This window comes from Eublepharis macularius, chromosome 6 (assembly GCF_028583425.1).
Source record: "Eublepharis macularius isolate TG4126 chromosome 6, MPM_Emac_v1.0, whole genome shotgun sequence".
Taxonomy (NCBI): domain Eukaryota; kingdom Metazoa; phylum Chordata; class Lepidosauria; order Squamata; family Eublepharidae; genus Eublepharis; species Eublepharis macularius.
The window spans coordinates 79,219,807-79,238,334 of NC_072795.1; the positions used below are offsets into that span (position 1 = coordinate 79,219,807).

An 18,528-nucleotide genomic window follows, 5' to 3' on the forward strand; every position below is an offset into this window, starting at 1 on the left:
GATGGCACTCTCTACCACACTTGAATTTTTAAAATACATCTTGCTTTTCTATGTTATTTAATTGACTGTTCAGCTCCTTGTATACCAAGTAAAAACCAAATAGAATTCTTGCATAATCCTGAGGACTAAGAAGAACTGTTTTTAGAAGTATTTTGAGCAATTGTTGGGTAAAATTCAAATTCCAGTGAATATGCATTCGAGACAAATTTTTGAAATGAAAATATTTAGAAAATCCTTTGTATTTAATGAGTGCTATGGAATGGGATTCTGGAATGTTTCCAAGTTTTTCTGAGCACTCACCTGATTATTCAAATCTGTAACTTTTTGTTGATGTTATTGGTAATATGAAACTCATTTTTTTTTTGCAGTGGTCTTATAGTTCCTGAGGTTCGTGGAAATGAGACTGTACCTGAAGTAGTTACTACATCTGGCTATGCATTGCTACACTTTTTTAGTGATGCTGCTTATAATCTAACAGGATTTAATATTTTTTACTCGTAAGTAATTTTATCAGTCACATTTTTGTTTACTAATCAACAGAGATATAGTTCTTTTAGTGAATAAAATTTGGAGCTTAAAACATTTGAAGATCTTATGTAAATTAGAATTTTCACAAAGAACAGGTGCATTAAAGCATGCAGATTATGAAAGACAATACTTACAGGAAGAAATGCAGCCTTCTTAAACTGAGGAAAATTCTTTCAGGAAAAAATTAGCCTGACTAGTTGTTTCTTCTGTGACTGAGGTTTTTTTATATATGAAGTTGTAGAATAATTTATTGTGTGCCCAGGACCATGGGCATCAATGGCTGGGACATTCAGTAAATAATGCAATAGGATATTAGATTGCAGAATATTTGAAGACAAGCAGAAATCTACTATATGCTTGTAACAGAAAGGAACAGGAAGTCAGCTGTCAGAAAAATGACCACTGTCTTCTTTCCATGATAGAAAAGCCTTTAGCCATGCCCAGGCCAACTACCTGTAAAATTTCAAAGTCCAGCATTTGATCAGTCACTGAATAGAAAGACATTTTTGTTCCATGGTTGTTCAGCCTTCTCTTTTCTTATGCACACACATGTCTCCCCATTCTTAATTATATATCACTAAAGTAATATATATACAATGAGGGAAATATGAAAGCATTATCTGTGAGCCCTTGAATAGTACTTGGTTTCCAGTTCTGACTTTGCTACTGAATGGCTTACCAGAGGTCATTCTTTGACTTCTGTGGGAGAATGGATGTTGGGGTAAGTTGTCTGAAGGTTGTTGTTCTTAAGATATTGTTATCTTCTGGTGGATGAAATAACGAGGAATCTCTTAATGATTATCTGCTTGTTAATACAGTTTATTTCTTTTTTCTCATCTTGTTTATTACAGAATTAATTCATGTCCCAATAATTGCTCTGGACATGGAAAGTGCACAACTAGCAACTCCATTCCAAGCCGGGTATATTGTGAATGTGACAAGTATTGGAAGGGAGAAGCCTGTGATATTCCTTACTGTAAAGCTAACTGTGGAAGTCCTGATCATGGCTACTGTGATTTGACAGGAGAAAAACTGTGTGTGTGCAATGACAGTTGGCAAGGTGAGTTGGAAAAGTATTTTCTGAGAGTTGCTGCCTCACTATGAGCTCCTCATTCACCCCATGAATTGACAATGTCCAGGGTGTCTGTTTTGTAACTGAGTTCTGTTTAAATTATTACCGCTCTTTGAAGCTTCAGATGGGTCAGGCTAAAAATATGAATAGATAAATGTGTTAATACTTGGTAGCTCAAGCAATCCAAATACTTTTGAGTTGGAGGTGGGGCTGGTGTGTTTTTAAACAGTATCTATGGAATGTGGCAGGTATTTCTATTGTCTGATGTCCCTTCATATCTCAAAATACCTTGATCGTCTATTTTTATTTCTTTTTTTCATTGTTGCTCCTTGGGCAGATTTCTGCAACTGCTTTAATGTAGAACATTTTCTTCCTTGGAAGAAGACTTTCAGTCATATTGTTTTTAACCATTGGTATGGCTTAGCCAATATCTCTTTGACTGTAGTACTGCTTTTTCAGTGATGGAACTCTGCTTTTGTTTTCTGGTGACTACTGTGTTGGTAAAAGAATGATGGGAGAGGAGAAAGTATGATATAAGACTAAGAAGAGTGCCAAGTGAGACAGCAGCAGGGGCTAAAGCAGAACAGAAAGGGCCTAATGGGAAGTAGCTAGAAATATAGACTCGGAAGTGGAGAGGGAGAAGACAACATGGTTCTGTCTATGAGTTGCAGTGGCAGATGTGCAGATCATTAGAAAATGTGAAATGTCTCTTGACAAGCAGCTTGTATATGAATAGGTTGTCCATTTTTAATATTTAACTTGTTTTACAGGATTGTTTCAAGAAGACTTTTAACATAGTACTATTCTATTTGCTGAGGAAAAGATTTATATCCAGTGAATGCTGTTCACGTTTCGTTTTTCAGTTTTGTCACCTGCTACTAAAAGATAAAAGAGAGTAACATGAGATGCTACTAAAAAGAATTCAAACGGCAGCTCCATTCTTTCTTGTACTAGATTTAATTATCAAATGGTTACTAAAATCTATATAGTTTGAGGTTTAATGAGAATATTTGGCAGTATACTGGTCTATCTGAGCAATTGTGACATCTGGTGGATACTTTGGAATGAACACCCTGAATCAAGGTTTTGAAAGACAAGAAACTCACTCTAAAAAGCCCTACTACTTAGGTTATTTTTCATCTGATAACTGTTTTCCAGCCATCCTGATATTACTGACAAAAATCCTATTACCTTCTGGCAGCAGATAAGGGCTTGCCAAGGAACCTTCAACAGGATATTCTTGTATCACTTTCGTGACCTAAAATGATTGTCGCCATGAAAAATGCAGTGTCTGTAGGAGAAATGCGGCTACAGTCAAGAAAGTATGTAGAGAAACCATCTCTTTGACATTTGTATCTCATCCAGCAAGAACTGAGTATTTTCGTCCTAAAGGACAGTATTGATAGGTTCTAGATATTTAAATAAGATGGCTTTGTGACTTTTAAAGCCACAAAAACTATGTCTCTGCTACCTCACGGATGAGAGCTGATTTAGGCTAAAGTTATATTAGATTCAGTGTTCCTAATGAAATTCATTAATGTTCATCTTTGGCACATGGAAATCTCCATAAGAGTACTTTTTGTTGAAACCAGCAATGGAGCCAAAGAAGTTGATGGTCTCTGAGCAATATGGAACTGCTCCTCTATTTTGTCACTGTTCTGGATGACTCTCATTGAGCCTGATTCAAATATAGGCATGCACTTAAGAAGCCCTGAGTGTCTCGTTAGCTTTCCTATATCAAATCATTTAACTCCTGGCAAGAGGTACACCAGAGATAATGTTTTAGGTTCATTACTGGGTATTGCACACAATAGAACTATCACATAATCTCTGCTTTCATTCTAAGCCTGTATTATTACAGTATGATTATTTAGCATTCTTATTATCAGCTCAATCAACAGAAAATCATACCTTCCATTATTACTGTACAGATCATTAAAGGAGAACGATTACATGAGTCCTAAAAAGATTCTTACTCAAAGATACAAAGGTCACAGGAAAGGAGCTCCTTCTGATCATTTCAGCTTGTCATATTTATAGGATTTCAGAACCATATCCTAATGATAGCTGTCTGTCCTGCTTCAAAGGGTCTCACATTCAAACACCAGACAAAGTTTTCTGTATTTGAAACATCTTTTTAAAATATATAAAAATAGTTCATTCTTGTTAACTCTTATCTTAACAAAGACTATGTAAAATTACTGATTACAAGTTTCTCGTACATAAGAATATATTTTGGCCATCAACCAATACATTTATCATTGAGTAATATTGTCAGCTTCTGTGAAATTAGACAATCCTGCCGTTCTCAGTCACACTCTGCATCTGAGTCTTAGTACATATATTGATACAAGGCTCTTCTAATCTACATGAGGCCATACAACTGTGTTACTCCACTGTTCCATGCCCCTCTCCAATATTGTTCTGTACTAGGCCTCTAGACTTGTTTTGTGGCATGTCTAGTTATGGGGGCTGGGTAGCCCGGTTTCTGTGTGCAAAGGCATCTTTAATGACTTTCTTGATCATATCCAACAACTGTTCTCCTTTAGTTCTAGCTGTATCCATGACATCACTGGCCCTCAATCTTGAATCCATTATGGAAGTGTTTTGATGAGGTACAGGGTCCAGTGATTTGTTGTACTTTCTTGCTCTGTATATAAGTTATATATATGTGAACTCAAATGTTAATATATTCCCATGATGTAGGAGTAGTAATAGAACTGTGCATAATAACTGCTGGGTGCTTTTTAAATTTTTTTAAAAATTAATTTTATTGCATGAATATCAACAATACAAAAGGAGTACGGTAACAATCATAATAATGGTAACATTGAATTATTGTACACATGAGACTTAGCAAGAACATTATAAGAGCTGTATATAACTGTCAATGTAAAGATATACTGAAGTGAAAAATTAGTATATTCTGTTAGATTTCTTTCTCATTGAGTTGTATCATAGCAATAACAAATATGAGAATGCCAGTAGTGATGTAGCTGTGTGGAGTTTCTCTTCTTTGGGGATTGGGGTATGTATCAAATATGGATTGGTATAGCTGGGTGGGGGCTTGCAATTCTTTCTCAGTGATGTATTCATAAAATGGAAGCCATTTTTTGTAAAACTGTGATCTATTGGAGGAGTTATTTAGGTAGTGTAGATTGTTACTTATCTTTTCTATAATTGTTGGGTGCTTTTTAAAGATAAGGCAAACTCCCTATGCCCAAGCATACATTCTGTAAGATACAATATGTGTAGTTTTTTGCCCATAGTTTGGTGATGGTGTACTAGTTAAATAAACCAGACCTTTGGTCAGACTTCAGCTTTGGGACTTGGTACTCAAGTCCTGGCATCTGTTAGAACAAAATCAACAAGTTTGGGGAGATTCCAATCAAGAAACCATGAGATGCTTGACCAAAATTCTACATGCACAAGTGGCAAACTCACAAGATCCTGTGGGAATCACTTCATTTTACCAAGTATCTCTTTCCACACACTAGCCCTATTCACACATTACAGTGAACAGATGTACATTCTGCATGTATGCATGTACATCCGTTTGTAAGAAAGCAGCAACACACATTCACTTTACAAATGAAACCAGGGACCTGAACCTGGATAAATGTTGGTTTGAATTAAGGGAGTTCTCTTCGGGTATCTGATTTGGGAAAAATGCCCGAATTGGACCCAGTCCATAAAGATTTGGGGTTCCTGAATCAAAGCTTCCCAAAGCAATTCAGGTTGCTTCAGGAAGCTTTGGAGCCTTTTAAAAGGGGCTCCCTCCCACCACTGCACTCAATGGGCCTTCCCAACAGAGGCAGCGACACGGGCGGGAAAGGCCGTGGCTCCAGCTTTTCCCACCACCCAGCTGGCTGGTGTGGCAGAGGTGGCGGCAGCGCACCCTTCCACCACCCAGCTGGGCATCCCTCCCATACCAGTAAGGTAAATGGGGTGGGGGGTGGGTGAGTCTGGGGCAAAGCTTCCCCCCTCACTTTGGTATGCTCTGAATCTTTACGGAGCATACTGAAGCAATTTAAGGACCCGAACCCTGAAGCGGCAAGCTGATTTGAGTTATTCCAGATCAGTTTCCTGTTTTGGGTAAACGCGAATTTTTCTGCTAGTTTGAATAATACATTCAGTTATATATGCTTTGAATTAACATGAGAATTAATTAATTGCGTGTACTCTGTACACACTTTGTGCAATCGCTGTAACTTGTGAATAGAGCTACTGTCTCTTCTTTCTTCTCTCCTGGCAGCTCCAACGTCCTCTCTCCCTGATTCCTTGTTCTCACCCACCCACCAACCTTTTTTAAATTTATGACCTATTTACTTCATTTTTTACCTCACCTTTCTACCCAATGAGGACAAAAATCAGCTAATGTTATTCTCCCTTCATTTTATCTTCACACAATCCTGAGAGGTAGATTAAGCTGAGAGGCTTTGTAGAAAGATCTGCCTTCATTGCTTCCATCTATAGATTTAAGTATCTACTGATGGGGGTTGAGAATTAGATATATTGTTGGTTGGAAGACCATCAAGGACTTGGGAAGGCATCTCATTTCCCCTCCCCCATGATTTCCTGTTTTCCTTCCCTGAAAGCTCACATAGCCTTTCCTCTTTTCCTGCCTTCTTCTTTCCTTTCCACCAACCAGTTTTCATCTACCCTCCTGTCTTCTGCTTTCCCACTGCACAGTAGCCTCTACCAGGGAAAGCTATGGCCCAGTTGCATGGTGCTGACCATGGTGAAGGCCTTAGTTGCGCAGTAGGAAATCTGCAAAGACTGGGTAGAGGAGACCTTACTTTCCCCTTTTCTCACTCCACACACTGTTTCCTTTTTCTCTTCCCCTGGCAAACCCCCATTTCCTCCCCTTTCATGCATTGTTCTCTCCTCCTCACCAACTTACCTATCTTTAATCTGCCTCTCATCTTCAGCTATCTTTATTATTTAATTCATTTATACCCACCTTTTCCCACAATGCACCTTATTTCATTCTCTTCTATTCCATTTTATCCTCACAACAAACTCGTGAGGAAGATTAGGCTGAGAATGTATAACTAGCCAAATGTCACCCAGTGAGCTTTCACAGCAGAGTGATGATTTGGAAACAGGCTTCCAAAACCCTAGTTTGAAACTCTAACCACTACACCACTTTTGCTTTCTTGGGGTGGCTGCTGTTGAACATAAGCTAGCAGCTAGTCCTGGTTGAGTCATGCCATTTGCATGGCAGCAAGTTGACCTGAGGTCACTGCCAGGCCTGGCACCAATGAGCAGTGCCAGATCTAGGGTCACCTGTGCCTGGGGCAACCCTAGGCTGACCACTTCGTGCGCACGCACAGTGCGTGCCCGGTCCCCGCGCTGCATTATGATGTCACTTCGGTGATCTCATCATGCAGGGCGGAATGGCGGGGGCAGCGTGCAAGGCTGGGAAGCCGCCCGCGCCATTCGCCTCCCCACAGGCGAATGGCGTGGGCGGCCTCACAGCCCCCCGTGCTGCCTTTTGCCTGCCCTGCAGGACAGGGGGTGCGCGGCAAGCCGGCTGCCCCCTGTCCTGCGGGGCAGGCAAAAGGCAGCACGGGGAGCTGCGAGGCTGCCCGCGCTGCTGCCTGCGCCCTCTGGCAGCTGCTCCTGGCCCCCCCTCCCTGGTGGCACCAGGGGCAGACTACACCCCCTGCCCCCCCTCGATCCGGCCCTGCCAATGAATTCCCTCAAAGGCCAAAACAGCTCTGGAAAGCTTTTTCCTCCTGCCTTTTACTGACAGAAACCATTGAAAGCTGTCAATACTATGTTCGCCTAGTAACTCCCACAATGGCCAATAAGTTTTAAAAATACATACACTGCTACTATTATTTTGGAGGGTTTAAAGCTCCCAATGGATTTTTATTTTTAGATTTAAGATATTTCTACAAACCCAAGGCTTTTTCAGGTTTGTAAAAAAAAAAAAGCTGCCTTGACCTGGTTCCAGTTGCTGGATTTTCAGAGAGAGGGTCATGTTGAGATTTAGCTATATTGCATTATGTCTGTTTTTACTGTAATATAAAGATATAGCTTGAAATAGTTTTGGGACTCTACTTTTATATTCAATTCACTTTTTAGTCCACTAATAGGTCGAAAGGAGCTGTCCAGAGTACTGGAACCAGAAAACTTTTGATCCTAGAAATACCTATTTTCACAGTGGATGTACACCTTTGTATTCTTTTTTTTAAAAGTTTGTTTGTAATTTACATGCCTGGTTAATAAATTGATTTATAAGAATGAAAACGAGGTAATTGGCATACAAGTTCATTTTTATTCCTGTTTGTCCTTTACAACCAATTTGTAGATCAGCTAGGAGGGAAAAATATCCCCAAATAGCTTCTGGTAAACCCACTTAGGTGTCATTGTCTCAAATACATTACGCTATCTTCTCAGGTTGCTTTTATATTTTTTTTATAAGATTTTTTATTCTTTTTATTAACTACATTAACTAACAATACAAAGGAAAGGAAGGGGAACAAGGGAAGGAAAGAAAAAAAAACCAACAACAACATACACAGAATGCTTTCCCTTCATACTACCATTATTAAAAAATTAAAGCTTTGTATAATATTGATGGAGTGGTTGACCTTACAAAATGCAAATTACAATTCAAATTCAAATTAAGTTTTCCTCCCCCTCCTGGGTCCTGGACGCAATTCTCTCTGAGCAACTGCAGCCGTAGTGCTCGTTTCCTCCCCCCCCCCCTCAGACTTCTCCTTTTCTTCTTGCTTGGTGTCTCGCTGAAATTCCAGATTTTTGTCCTCAAAATCCCTTAGTTGATCTTCTGATAATATCTTGTAAGCTTGATCTTTGTAACTGAACTAGATACCTTCTGGGAATAGCCATTTGTACTTTATTCCACGTTCCCTCAGAAGAGCTGTGAGCTTTTTATACTTAAATCGTCTTTTCCGAACTAAAAATGGGACGTCTTTCAGTATCTTGACTTTGTTACCCCAAAAGTCCAGATCCGCGTTATATGAGTTGTATAGGATAGTGTCTCGGATCCTTTTAGATGAAAAATCGATGATGATCTCGTGAGGCAGCTGACGCTTCGTTGCATATTTTGAAGAAGCCCGGCGGACTTCCAAAATGGCGCTTTTAACCTCTTCTTTAGTTGCCTTCGCGGGTGTCGCCAATAGTTCCGAGACCAGACCCCATAAATCCTCATTTTCCTCCTCTTTCACATTCTGGAGGCGCAAAATTGTCTGTGTTCGTTCCACTTGTAGCACGATCAGCTGGTTCTCCCCCAGCTTTAACTCTTTATTCGTAGCCTTCACGAGTGACGCACTTTCCCGAGCAGACTTCTCTGCCCCCCCCGCTGCTTCCTTAATGGTTTTCACTTCGCTCTCAATTAAGCCCACCCTTTGATCTGTTTCGTTCAGCTTGTCAACAAAGGGTTTTATGGCTTCGATAACCGCCCTCCGCACCAATTCCTCGAGCGACTCTCCTTTCCCCTGCAGGGCAGCCGAAATTGACTTGCCCAGAGCGGGACTCTGTTTTTTCGCTGCCATTTTAGGGGGGGGGACCGCCAACTGGATTCTGAAACTCAGCGAGGGGGAAGAACTAGCCTTCTTAGCTTCAGATCCCACCGCTCCTTCACGTGCGCTTGTAATAACAGAAGGGATTCACTTACTTACAGGCTTCCGCCTAGTTCTGCTCTTTGCCGTTTTCCATGGCCCGGCAGCACTCGAGGCGCCGCGCACGTCTGCTGGCCTCCATAGGGACAAACGGGCAATTTACCCCCCGCATTGATTTTCGGGGGGCTCTTCCCGCAGCATCCCGGACCCTGCCTCCCTCACTGGGAGTCCTGGGGGCTAATCTTTGCAGATCAGCCCGCCCGGTCAGGGTGCTCAGGCGCTTCCTCCCGGACCTGCGGAGAGGAGCGTCCGACATGGCCGAGAAAACGAAACCGAATCTCTCAGGTTGCTTTTAGACAGCTCCAATAATAAGCCCAATAATGTCTAAATTCCCCTGGTATAACAGCTTGTTCCTTTCTGTAGTTCATAAAAGCAAATATGCTTGTATTGGAAACAGGGCCTGGGATCCAAAGAGGGACTTTAGGCATACCCAAGGGGTTTGGATGACCAATGGTAATTTTGATAATTTCCTTTGATAATTTCCTTTGGATGACCAGTGGTAATGTCCTCTGCATAGCAGATCACCTAAAGCACATCATAAATGGAGTCTTCTCTTCAGTTTCAGAACTGTTTTTGTTCAGTTTCTGTGTGGTCGGGTGAGGGATATTGTTGGGAAAAAAACACAAGCTCACAGTGTCCTGGGATATACGGTACTAGTTGTACAGTTGTTTGGAACCCACCCAAGGCTTTTACTAGCTTGAGAGTAATTAGCTTCATTGTACCAAGCAGATGAGCAGCCTTCAGGAATCTTGTAACCAATATGAGCACATATGGTAGTGCCATTAAGGAGTTTATTCCATCAGTGCATGTTCTGGAACAGAAATCTGCTTCATTTTGTTCTAATGAGGCCAGCCACCAAGGGAGATGCCAGCCAATGTATCATCCCTAAAGAAGGAATAATCAGGAGACAACAGAAATTGCACTTAGAGAAAACCAATTCTATTACAGGTAGGAGGGCAATCATATGAAATACACAGATGCACAGCCTTCAGGGAGCTAAGAGCCAATCTGTTCCTGACTGGCTAGAACACATACCAGTTAAGAACATTGTTAGCCTGGCATAACCAAGACTTTTGCTAACAGTACAAAATGTCATGTACTTAATGATATGGTACAAAAACTATTTTTTAAATGGATCTGTTGGGGACATATGCATTGAAGGACTGTCCTGGGACTGCTGCTTTGGTGGGGATAAAGCTTGTGTGTACAATGTTCTTAGAGTTTAGAGTGTTTTTATCGTGTACTTCTGTAGTACCTTGAGGTCCAAACAGCACACACACCTGTAGAGCCTCTCAGAAGCATAGTTTATGCCCTGGCACACTCCTCATAGAACCAAACCTGGAAGAGGTCATTGCTAGCCACTATGTGAAGTAGCAGATAGTGAAAGATAGGACAATCAGAGTGAAAATAAACTGCTTGCATCTAGGTCAGACATCAGTTATATCCTGTGCAGCTCTTTTATTTGGCTACATTTTAAGGTTGTGACATAGATGTTTTTGTTTCACTAAATCTTTTTCATCTAGAACATCTGTTTTCTATGGATAAATTATAGAAAGCAGTACTTGGGAAAGTGTTTTTAATAGTTGCTGTAAGTGGAATGCCAACTCACTCCATTGTATACTTAAATTTATTGGATATTTTCAAAGCAAAAATGGGTGTGCCAGTAACTGTCTTGATTATCTTCACAAATCCCAAACTGCACTACAATTACCAAATTTTAACCAGTAGGTTAAATAAATTGGGTGGAGGGAGGAGCTGGTTAAAGTTTCAGAAATTTACTATTTATTTTACCACATGGTGTCACTGTTCTTCACAAAATATCTCTCTGTAATCTATTGCTAAATTATGTAGCTGATTTTAACTTATATGAAACTTAAAGATATGAGTTCAATGTAATATCAGAAACCAGAATCTAATTAGAGTATAAAATAAGTCAATTTACCTTTTAGGGAATTCATGCTAACAGATAAATTAACTGTTGGTATATATAAGCCTAGGAGCTGTTTGTGAATATTTTAAATTAGACTATTTATTTATTTGTTTGGTTCTTTATGTCATTTATAGTCTGCTTTTCACATTAAGACTCAAAATGAACCACACAGTGTTAAGTCAGTAAAATCAACAGAATGGGATACCCAGTAAACAATGCTATAGGATTTGGATTGCAGAAATCCGAAACAGAGCTGAAACATAACATAGGCATTAATGTTTCAGAAATTACATAGTAGAATCAAACTTACAGCAACAGACAGTAAGTATACACAGTAGTATAGTCCACAGTCCCTGTTCCTTTACCAAAGCTGCTTTCTAGATCATTTCATTGCAGTACAACCAGGTTTTTTTTTTCTGGGAAAAGAGATGGTGGAACTCTCTATAATCACCTGTGCATGCACACTCCCAGAAATGCGAGATGACATCACTTCCAGAAGTGCCGTCATTCCCAGAAGTGAGGCCACTTCCCGGAAACCAGCACAATACATTATGATGAGATAATGGTAGTAAACTTGGAAAATTACACTATTATGAGAAAGAGTTTTTTTCCTTTCTGTATCCTCTATAAAAAGTGAAATCTTCCTTTCCCTTTTGGAAATCTTCCCTTTTCCAAACATTTCATTTCTTTGGAATCATGTTTTAAAATATGCAAGAAGGAGGGGGCCTCTAACAATCCAAAACTCATCTCACAAATCTAAATTCTAACATATTCCCTCTGCCAGCATAGAAAAAAAATCCAAAATTCTTTCTCAAAATTCCTCAGAGTCTGAAATTCCTAATCTAATTAATATTGAATTTTCAAATTTTCAGGGAGGGTTTTGCTTTACTAGAGCAAATCAAAATTAGATACTCAACTTTAGCTGCATTAGATCTATACTTAGTTTAAAATGCCTTTTTTTTGTTGCCTGCCAACTCTACCTTACAATGGCTAAGCTGTTGTGACATTGTGAAATGTTCTAAATATTCCAATGTCCCAGACAAACAATATTCATAAAAACTTCCTTAACACCCACATATCCACTGCAATTTCAGTGATGTTAATCAACTGAGGGTGGGGAGAACCATTTGAGTTACAGCTATTAAGACATAAGAACACCTATATGCTGATGACTATATTGATGAAAGCCTTTTGTGACTTGGACACAGTTATCCATTCCTAGCATAAACTGTAATAACCATAACTGACATTTTAACTAATACAAATAACCATAACTGATATATTGAACTAACACAGAACCAATCTGCATTCAAAAGCTGTGGGAACCATAACAATATCAACTTGAGTCAACAAAAGGATGAAAGCAACACACACACACACACACACGCACGCACAGCCCCCCCATGAAAAGAAAGCAGAATGAACTCAAAGCAGCACACACACAGCCCCCCACAGCCCCACTCCCTGAAAAGAAAGCAGAATGAACTCAAAGCAGCACACCCCTACACAGCCCCACTCCTTGAAAAGAAAGCAGAATGAACTCAAAGTAGCATACATGCACGCGTGTGCACGTGCGCACATACACACATGCCCTGAAAAGAAAGCAGAATGAACTCAAAAGCAGCTTAGCCTCCTCTGGAGAGCTGGCCCCAGGAGTTCTCACTCTTTCACTCTCTCACTCACTCACAATGAAAAAAAGCAAAATGAACTCACAGCAACTTAACCTCCTCTGCAGAGCCTGCACTGGGCCCCAGCTCGCTCGCTCGCTCTCTCACTCACAGAGGAATGAAAAGAATGAACTCATAGCAGCTTAGCCTTCTCTGCAGAGCCTGCAGGGCTGAAGGAGGAAGGAATCACGTGGGCAGATTCCAGAGTGCTGGAATGCCGTTCCGGAGTACTCTCCCTCAAAAAAAGCCCTGAGTACAACCGTTTTGCCTGTGTAAAAAAAGCTTTCCTGAATAATTCAGTTTTGCATAGTTTGGGAAAAGCTGAGAGAGTTGGAGCCTTTGTGACCTCATCAGACTGGCCATACCATAAGATATGGGCCACAACAGAGAATGCAAGTTTACAGACTGTTGTTGGTTATGCCCATTTGTAGGATGGTACCTGTGGAAAGCCCTACTCAGATGAGTGAAGCTGTTGTGATGGAGTATATATATAGAGAGAGAGCTCTGCAGATACGAGGGTCCAAGCCCATGAAGGGCTTTTTATTTGATAGCCAATAGCTTGAATTGAGCATAGTAACTGATGGGTGGCCTAGCCAATGGAGTGACTGCAGAATAAGAGTAATATACATGCATGCTCTGCCTAGCTGGTGATAATAACTGAGCTGTGGCATACTGTACCAACTGGAGTCTCCAAGATCACTTCAAGGGGAGTCCTATGTAGAGTGTGTTATAGTGGTCTAGTCTGTTTTACTATGGTATATGATCTAGTCTGCAGGATAGGTCCCACACTGATAGCTGGTCACCAACAACAACCTGTGTTCAGTTCCTGAGGAATGACATGAACCAGTACAACACACATCCCTGATATCTACTTCTGCCTCTAAGCTCCTCAACATGATAACGTAGTCCATTGTATCAAAGGCTGCAGATAAATCCAGTAGGAGAAATAAAGAAGCACGGCCTTTGTCTACATTCAGATGGAAGTCATCAACTAAAGTCAACAGTGCCAACTGTCTCATAGCCTGCTCTGAAGATAGACTGAAAATGGTCCAGAGCAGATGAGTTGTCCAAGAAGACAACTTTGCCTAGAAAAAGCAAATTAGAGACAGGGCGATATTTGGCCACATCATTTTTCTTTAGGGTTTTTTTTTAAAGTAGTGGACAGATAATGTCTTTGATTGGCTGAAGGAAGGTGCCCTGAGTTAGTGATTGTTTTATGATAGACACTAAAGGCTCATTGTGGTCTGACTCCTTACATGACTTTAGAAGCTAGGATGGGCAATGATCCAGGGCAGAAGTAGTAGCCTTCACCGATCCCGGTCTATCAAGATCCATCACAGAAGCCACAAAGATGAATCAAAATTTTCAAGCAAGGGTGCTGTCGTCATCACGGGCATCATTGGTAGCTTTATGGCACCTTTCCCCCTTTTAGTATATGCCTAAGTCCCCCCTGAGAATTTTGCAATTTAAAAAAATTGCAATGTCATAATATAATGGGGAACTGTGCACTGTGCACACGCAGACCAGCCACAGAGAGAATTTCCAGAGCTCTCTAGAAGACTTGTAGCACCGCTCCTGTCTTTGGCACTTTCCTGACAAAAACTTCACATGACCAGAAGGAGGGACTCTATTCCCTCAGTTCTTTTTGCTACCGCAGAGAGAGGATCTCCATTGCTGTTCTTTGCTTTTCTCTCACTTCATCTTTAAGACTGAAGGGAATTATTTTTTTAAAGGTTTTTAAAGTTTTTAACCCTCAGTAAACATTCTAAAGAAGCAACTTTCCCTTCCCATTCTCTCAAGATTCTCTCAAAGGATGCACCTCTAATCTCGGCTGTGGCACATGGCCGAAACTTGAGGTGCGTCCTTTGAGAGAATATTGAGTTTAGGCATTTTTACTGATTTTTGTATGTTGGATCAGGTTTATGACCCCTGAAGAAGTCCCTGTATGAAACAATTGTATAATTAGCTGCCCCCGTGTTGGATCTTTGAGGATTTTCTCTCTTCCCGTTTGTGGTTCCACCTGCAACAGAAAAAAGAGATTAGACATTGCTCTTGGATTCTTACCAGACAGCATTGGTATTTCTCTTCAGAGCACCCTTCTTTTGTGCACCTTCAAAGAAATATGTGGAAAGAAACTCCAGTCTCCATATTTATATTTGGACTTATATTGATTGTATTATATTCAATGTACTGCTCTGGCCGACTTTTCATATTTTGTAATTGCTATTCATTGTGGAGTGTGGATTTTCTAAAAACTTTTAAAGATATATATTCTGTATGTATATTAGCACTTAGTCACCTTGCACTTTAAATATATTTATATTGGATTAGTACTTATATTTATACAAGCATTTCTTCTATCCTCTTGGTAATGGTTTTCCAAGTTCAGCTTCAGTCTAGATTCCAGGGAAGCCTCTGTTGTGGGGATTGGTTCAAATGTATTTTGGTGGCTCTAATAATCTGAGCAACTGCTATTATCTCAATGTAAAAAAAAATGTTAGTTTAGCAAGGAAGTAAGCTTGCTGCTATTTTTTTCAAATTTTAATCTGTGTTATTTCAAACATGTATACTTAGTTTGTCCTAAACTTTTGGATTTCTTTTACATTTTTAATGTCTGTGCTAATTTGTACTTTTTGTCTAAAAGCCTTTACACTATGTAGTTTTCTTTGAAATAAATGGATGGCAGAGGGATGGCCTACAATAAATAGAAGTTTTAGAACTAACAATAAATTCTAACTAATAAAAAACTATCTAGAACATATTCACAGACATTAAAACTGCAATAATACTTCCTTTATAAAAATGCAAAAAAAAAATGGATAGTGACTTCCAATGAGGAACTTCAGGCTGGTGTTAAAAGGGAAGTACTCCTTTATATCATGATTGTGATAAGAGTCCCTCTTATGTTTGGAATTGTGTCCTGTGCTATCTATTTCTCATGACATCTCAGTGGCAGTTAGTAAAGTTAACACACTGTATTCTAGTTGAAACTTTGAATTCTGGGCTCCTTCAGCTTAATCCATGTATTCTCCTGAAACCATTGAAGTAATCACACAAAATAAAATCAACAATCCAGCAATCCATTATTCTTCTCAACCAATAATATCATATAGGGTCAAACACAATTGAGGTTGACTGGTGGGAGAAGTCTTCTGTTGTAAAACTTCATTTGAACAAGTTTTAGATGATTTGCCCTCTGATCAAATCCTTCCTTCCAATATTAAGAGGTGCCTTCCCAGTGTTTATATGTAGAGGTGTACAATCAGGATCCGAGATTTGGGGGGAAAGATGGATTTTTGCCGACCTGGCTAAATCCAGCTTTCCTTAATCAAATTAGAAAATCTGATCCTGGATCCTGGAAATGTAAATCCTAAATCCAGTAGATGTAGCTTCGGCCTCTTACTAGTTCCTTCCTGGGTTTCTCCTGCTTTTTTTCAAGAGGGGGGGGAGGAGGGAGGGGAAGTGAGGCAGAAGGAAGAGGAATGAGTGACCAATACATGCAAGAGCTTTCCTTGTCTGCCTGGCTTCTGTGCATGACACTGGTTCAGTTGGACTAAGTTGCAACAGTATCCCTTGCTTCAGTTTGGTTTGGGTGGAATTCTCTGGTTTGCCATGATTCTCTGGTTTGATGTTGGTCCCCTTGATTCACTTTGGTCCTGAAGGGATTTTATCCATTTGCTTGCTTCGGCTTGGTTCTGTTGGGTTTCCTCTTGCATTTGCCAAATTTGCATTTGGCAGCATTGCTCCTGTGTGTTTCTGCCTAGGAGCCTGTTTGGAAATGTTTCCCTCATAGAAAACAATGGAGAGTGGCCGGGGCACCTTCTTCAGGGACCCACAGAACTGGACCACAGGGTCCAATCTTCTTGAAACTTGGGTGGTCTTTAGAGAACAGTCAGTAAAGGTTCCCTGCAAATTTGATGGAGTTTCCTTGAAAAATGCTACCCCCCCCTGAATAGCCTACAGATAGTTTTCCCCATAGGGATTAATGGAGAGTGGTTGGAGGCACCTTCTTCAAGGCTCATAGACCTCCCCAGCCTTCAGGATAGCCCCCAGATAGGGAATAATGGCCAAATAAATCTGAGATTCTCTGATCTGTCTTAATTGGATCAGAGAATCTTTCCTGGATTTCAGGAATCCCAGATTTTTTTGGAGATTCCTGAAAGCCGGATCTGGATTACCTGGATTTGGTGCACACCCATCTTTACAAATGATCATTGCATTCTCAACAAAAGTTACAATTTCTGATGGCAACCTACACAGAGTCAGGGGCCGAAATCCAGTTTGTTCAAAGATGGAGGCTGTAACTGAGCCAGTCCAGGGCCAAAAATATACCAGATGTGGGGTTGGTGAAGGACCATATTGTTAGCAGTCATGCCCTCCTTTACACTGAAAGAACAGCTTATTAATATGGACATATCATATGCCTTTCCCCCCATGTGTTTCAAGCACCAAACATGCTCCCTGGCTAAGCAAAATGGTTCCCAGCTCTGGCTGGAGATGGAAAAATACTGGAATGTGAGTAGAGATGGGCACGAATAGAAAAAAACCCGAACATGATGTTCGTTGTTCGTTGCCATCCATGAACAGGGACTCACGAACAACCACACACATGGCCCCGTTCATGAACATGTTCATGGTTGGATGTTCGTGGGGGCCAGCAGGCTCTCCTCCAGCCATCATCCATGTCAAGATCCCTACTGCACCACTCCCAGAAACCTGACCTGAGCAGGCATCAGGAAAGGTACCAATAATAAATAATAGCTTGGCCCCAGAGCCTGGCAGCAGCCCTGGAACTTGAAGGGGTAGATCCCTACTGCACCATACACAAAGAAAATTCAAGCTCCAATGTACTCTGTCTATCAAAATGCCAACAGCAGCTGTCTATCCCTCTTCAAAGCCAGAGCTGGGAGCCCCCCTCCCCCATGGTCTTTGTTCCCTTGTAACAAATTTGGAGCTCCACACTTGAAAGGAAGACCTGTCTATCAAACTAAATTGGGTTTAGATTGGGGTTTCCAGGGCAACAGCAAGAGTTCAGACAGAGTTCAGACAATCCCTGCCTAAGTTGCCAAGGGAATTGATTGCAGGTGCCAGACTGTCTGGCGTGACGAACAGCAATGACGCTTGCAACGACCACCTGTTCGTTTAGAATGGGGCCTCGTGAACAGCAGATTGGGCTGTTCGTGGCTTTTTTTGTTCGTATTTCTGTTCATGCCCATCTCTAAATGTGAGCCATGAGGCAAAACTGATTATCAGTAGGGATGTGCGTTTCGGCATTCAGAATGCCGAAAGAATGCCGAAACAAAAGTGTTTCGGCTTCTTTCGGGGAATGCCGAAACGTTTCGGGGAATGCCAAAACGTTTCGGGTAGCCGAAAGAAAAAAGCCGAAACGTTTCGGGATTCTTTCGGCTTTCTTTCGGCTTTTCAATGGGAAAATGCCTCCGTCTTCCCGGACGTCTGGGGGAGGCATTTTCCCACCGAATAAGCCCAAAATTGGTGGGGACCTTCCTCTAACCCTTCTCTAACAACCACCCAAGTTTCAGACAGATTGGAATTTGGGGGGCCATGTTATGGCCCCCCAAAGCAGGTCCCCCATCCTCCCATAAGAAAGCGAAGGAGCAGCATATTGTTAGCATGCTGCTACTCATCTTCTTCATTATTTCCTATGGGGAAAAAATGAAG

The 18,528-nt window shown here is 40.9% G+C and overlaps 1 protein-coding gene across 1 annotated transcript in view; it reads left to right on the forward strand.

The window, feature by feature from the left end:
• Positions 1–18,528, forward strand: part of ATRNL1 (attractin like 1) — a 981,827-nt gene that overhangs the window by 96,493 nt on the left and 866,806 nt on the right. Inside the window, exons 4-5 of the mRNA XM_054982776.1 lie at positions 369–497; positions 1,380–1,588. Coding sequence (XP_054838751.1) covers positions 369–497; positions 1,380–1,588 — 338 coding nt within the window. The remainder of the gene's footprint in view (positions 1–368; positions 498–1,379; positions 1,589–18,528) is intronic.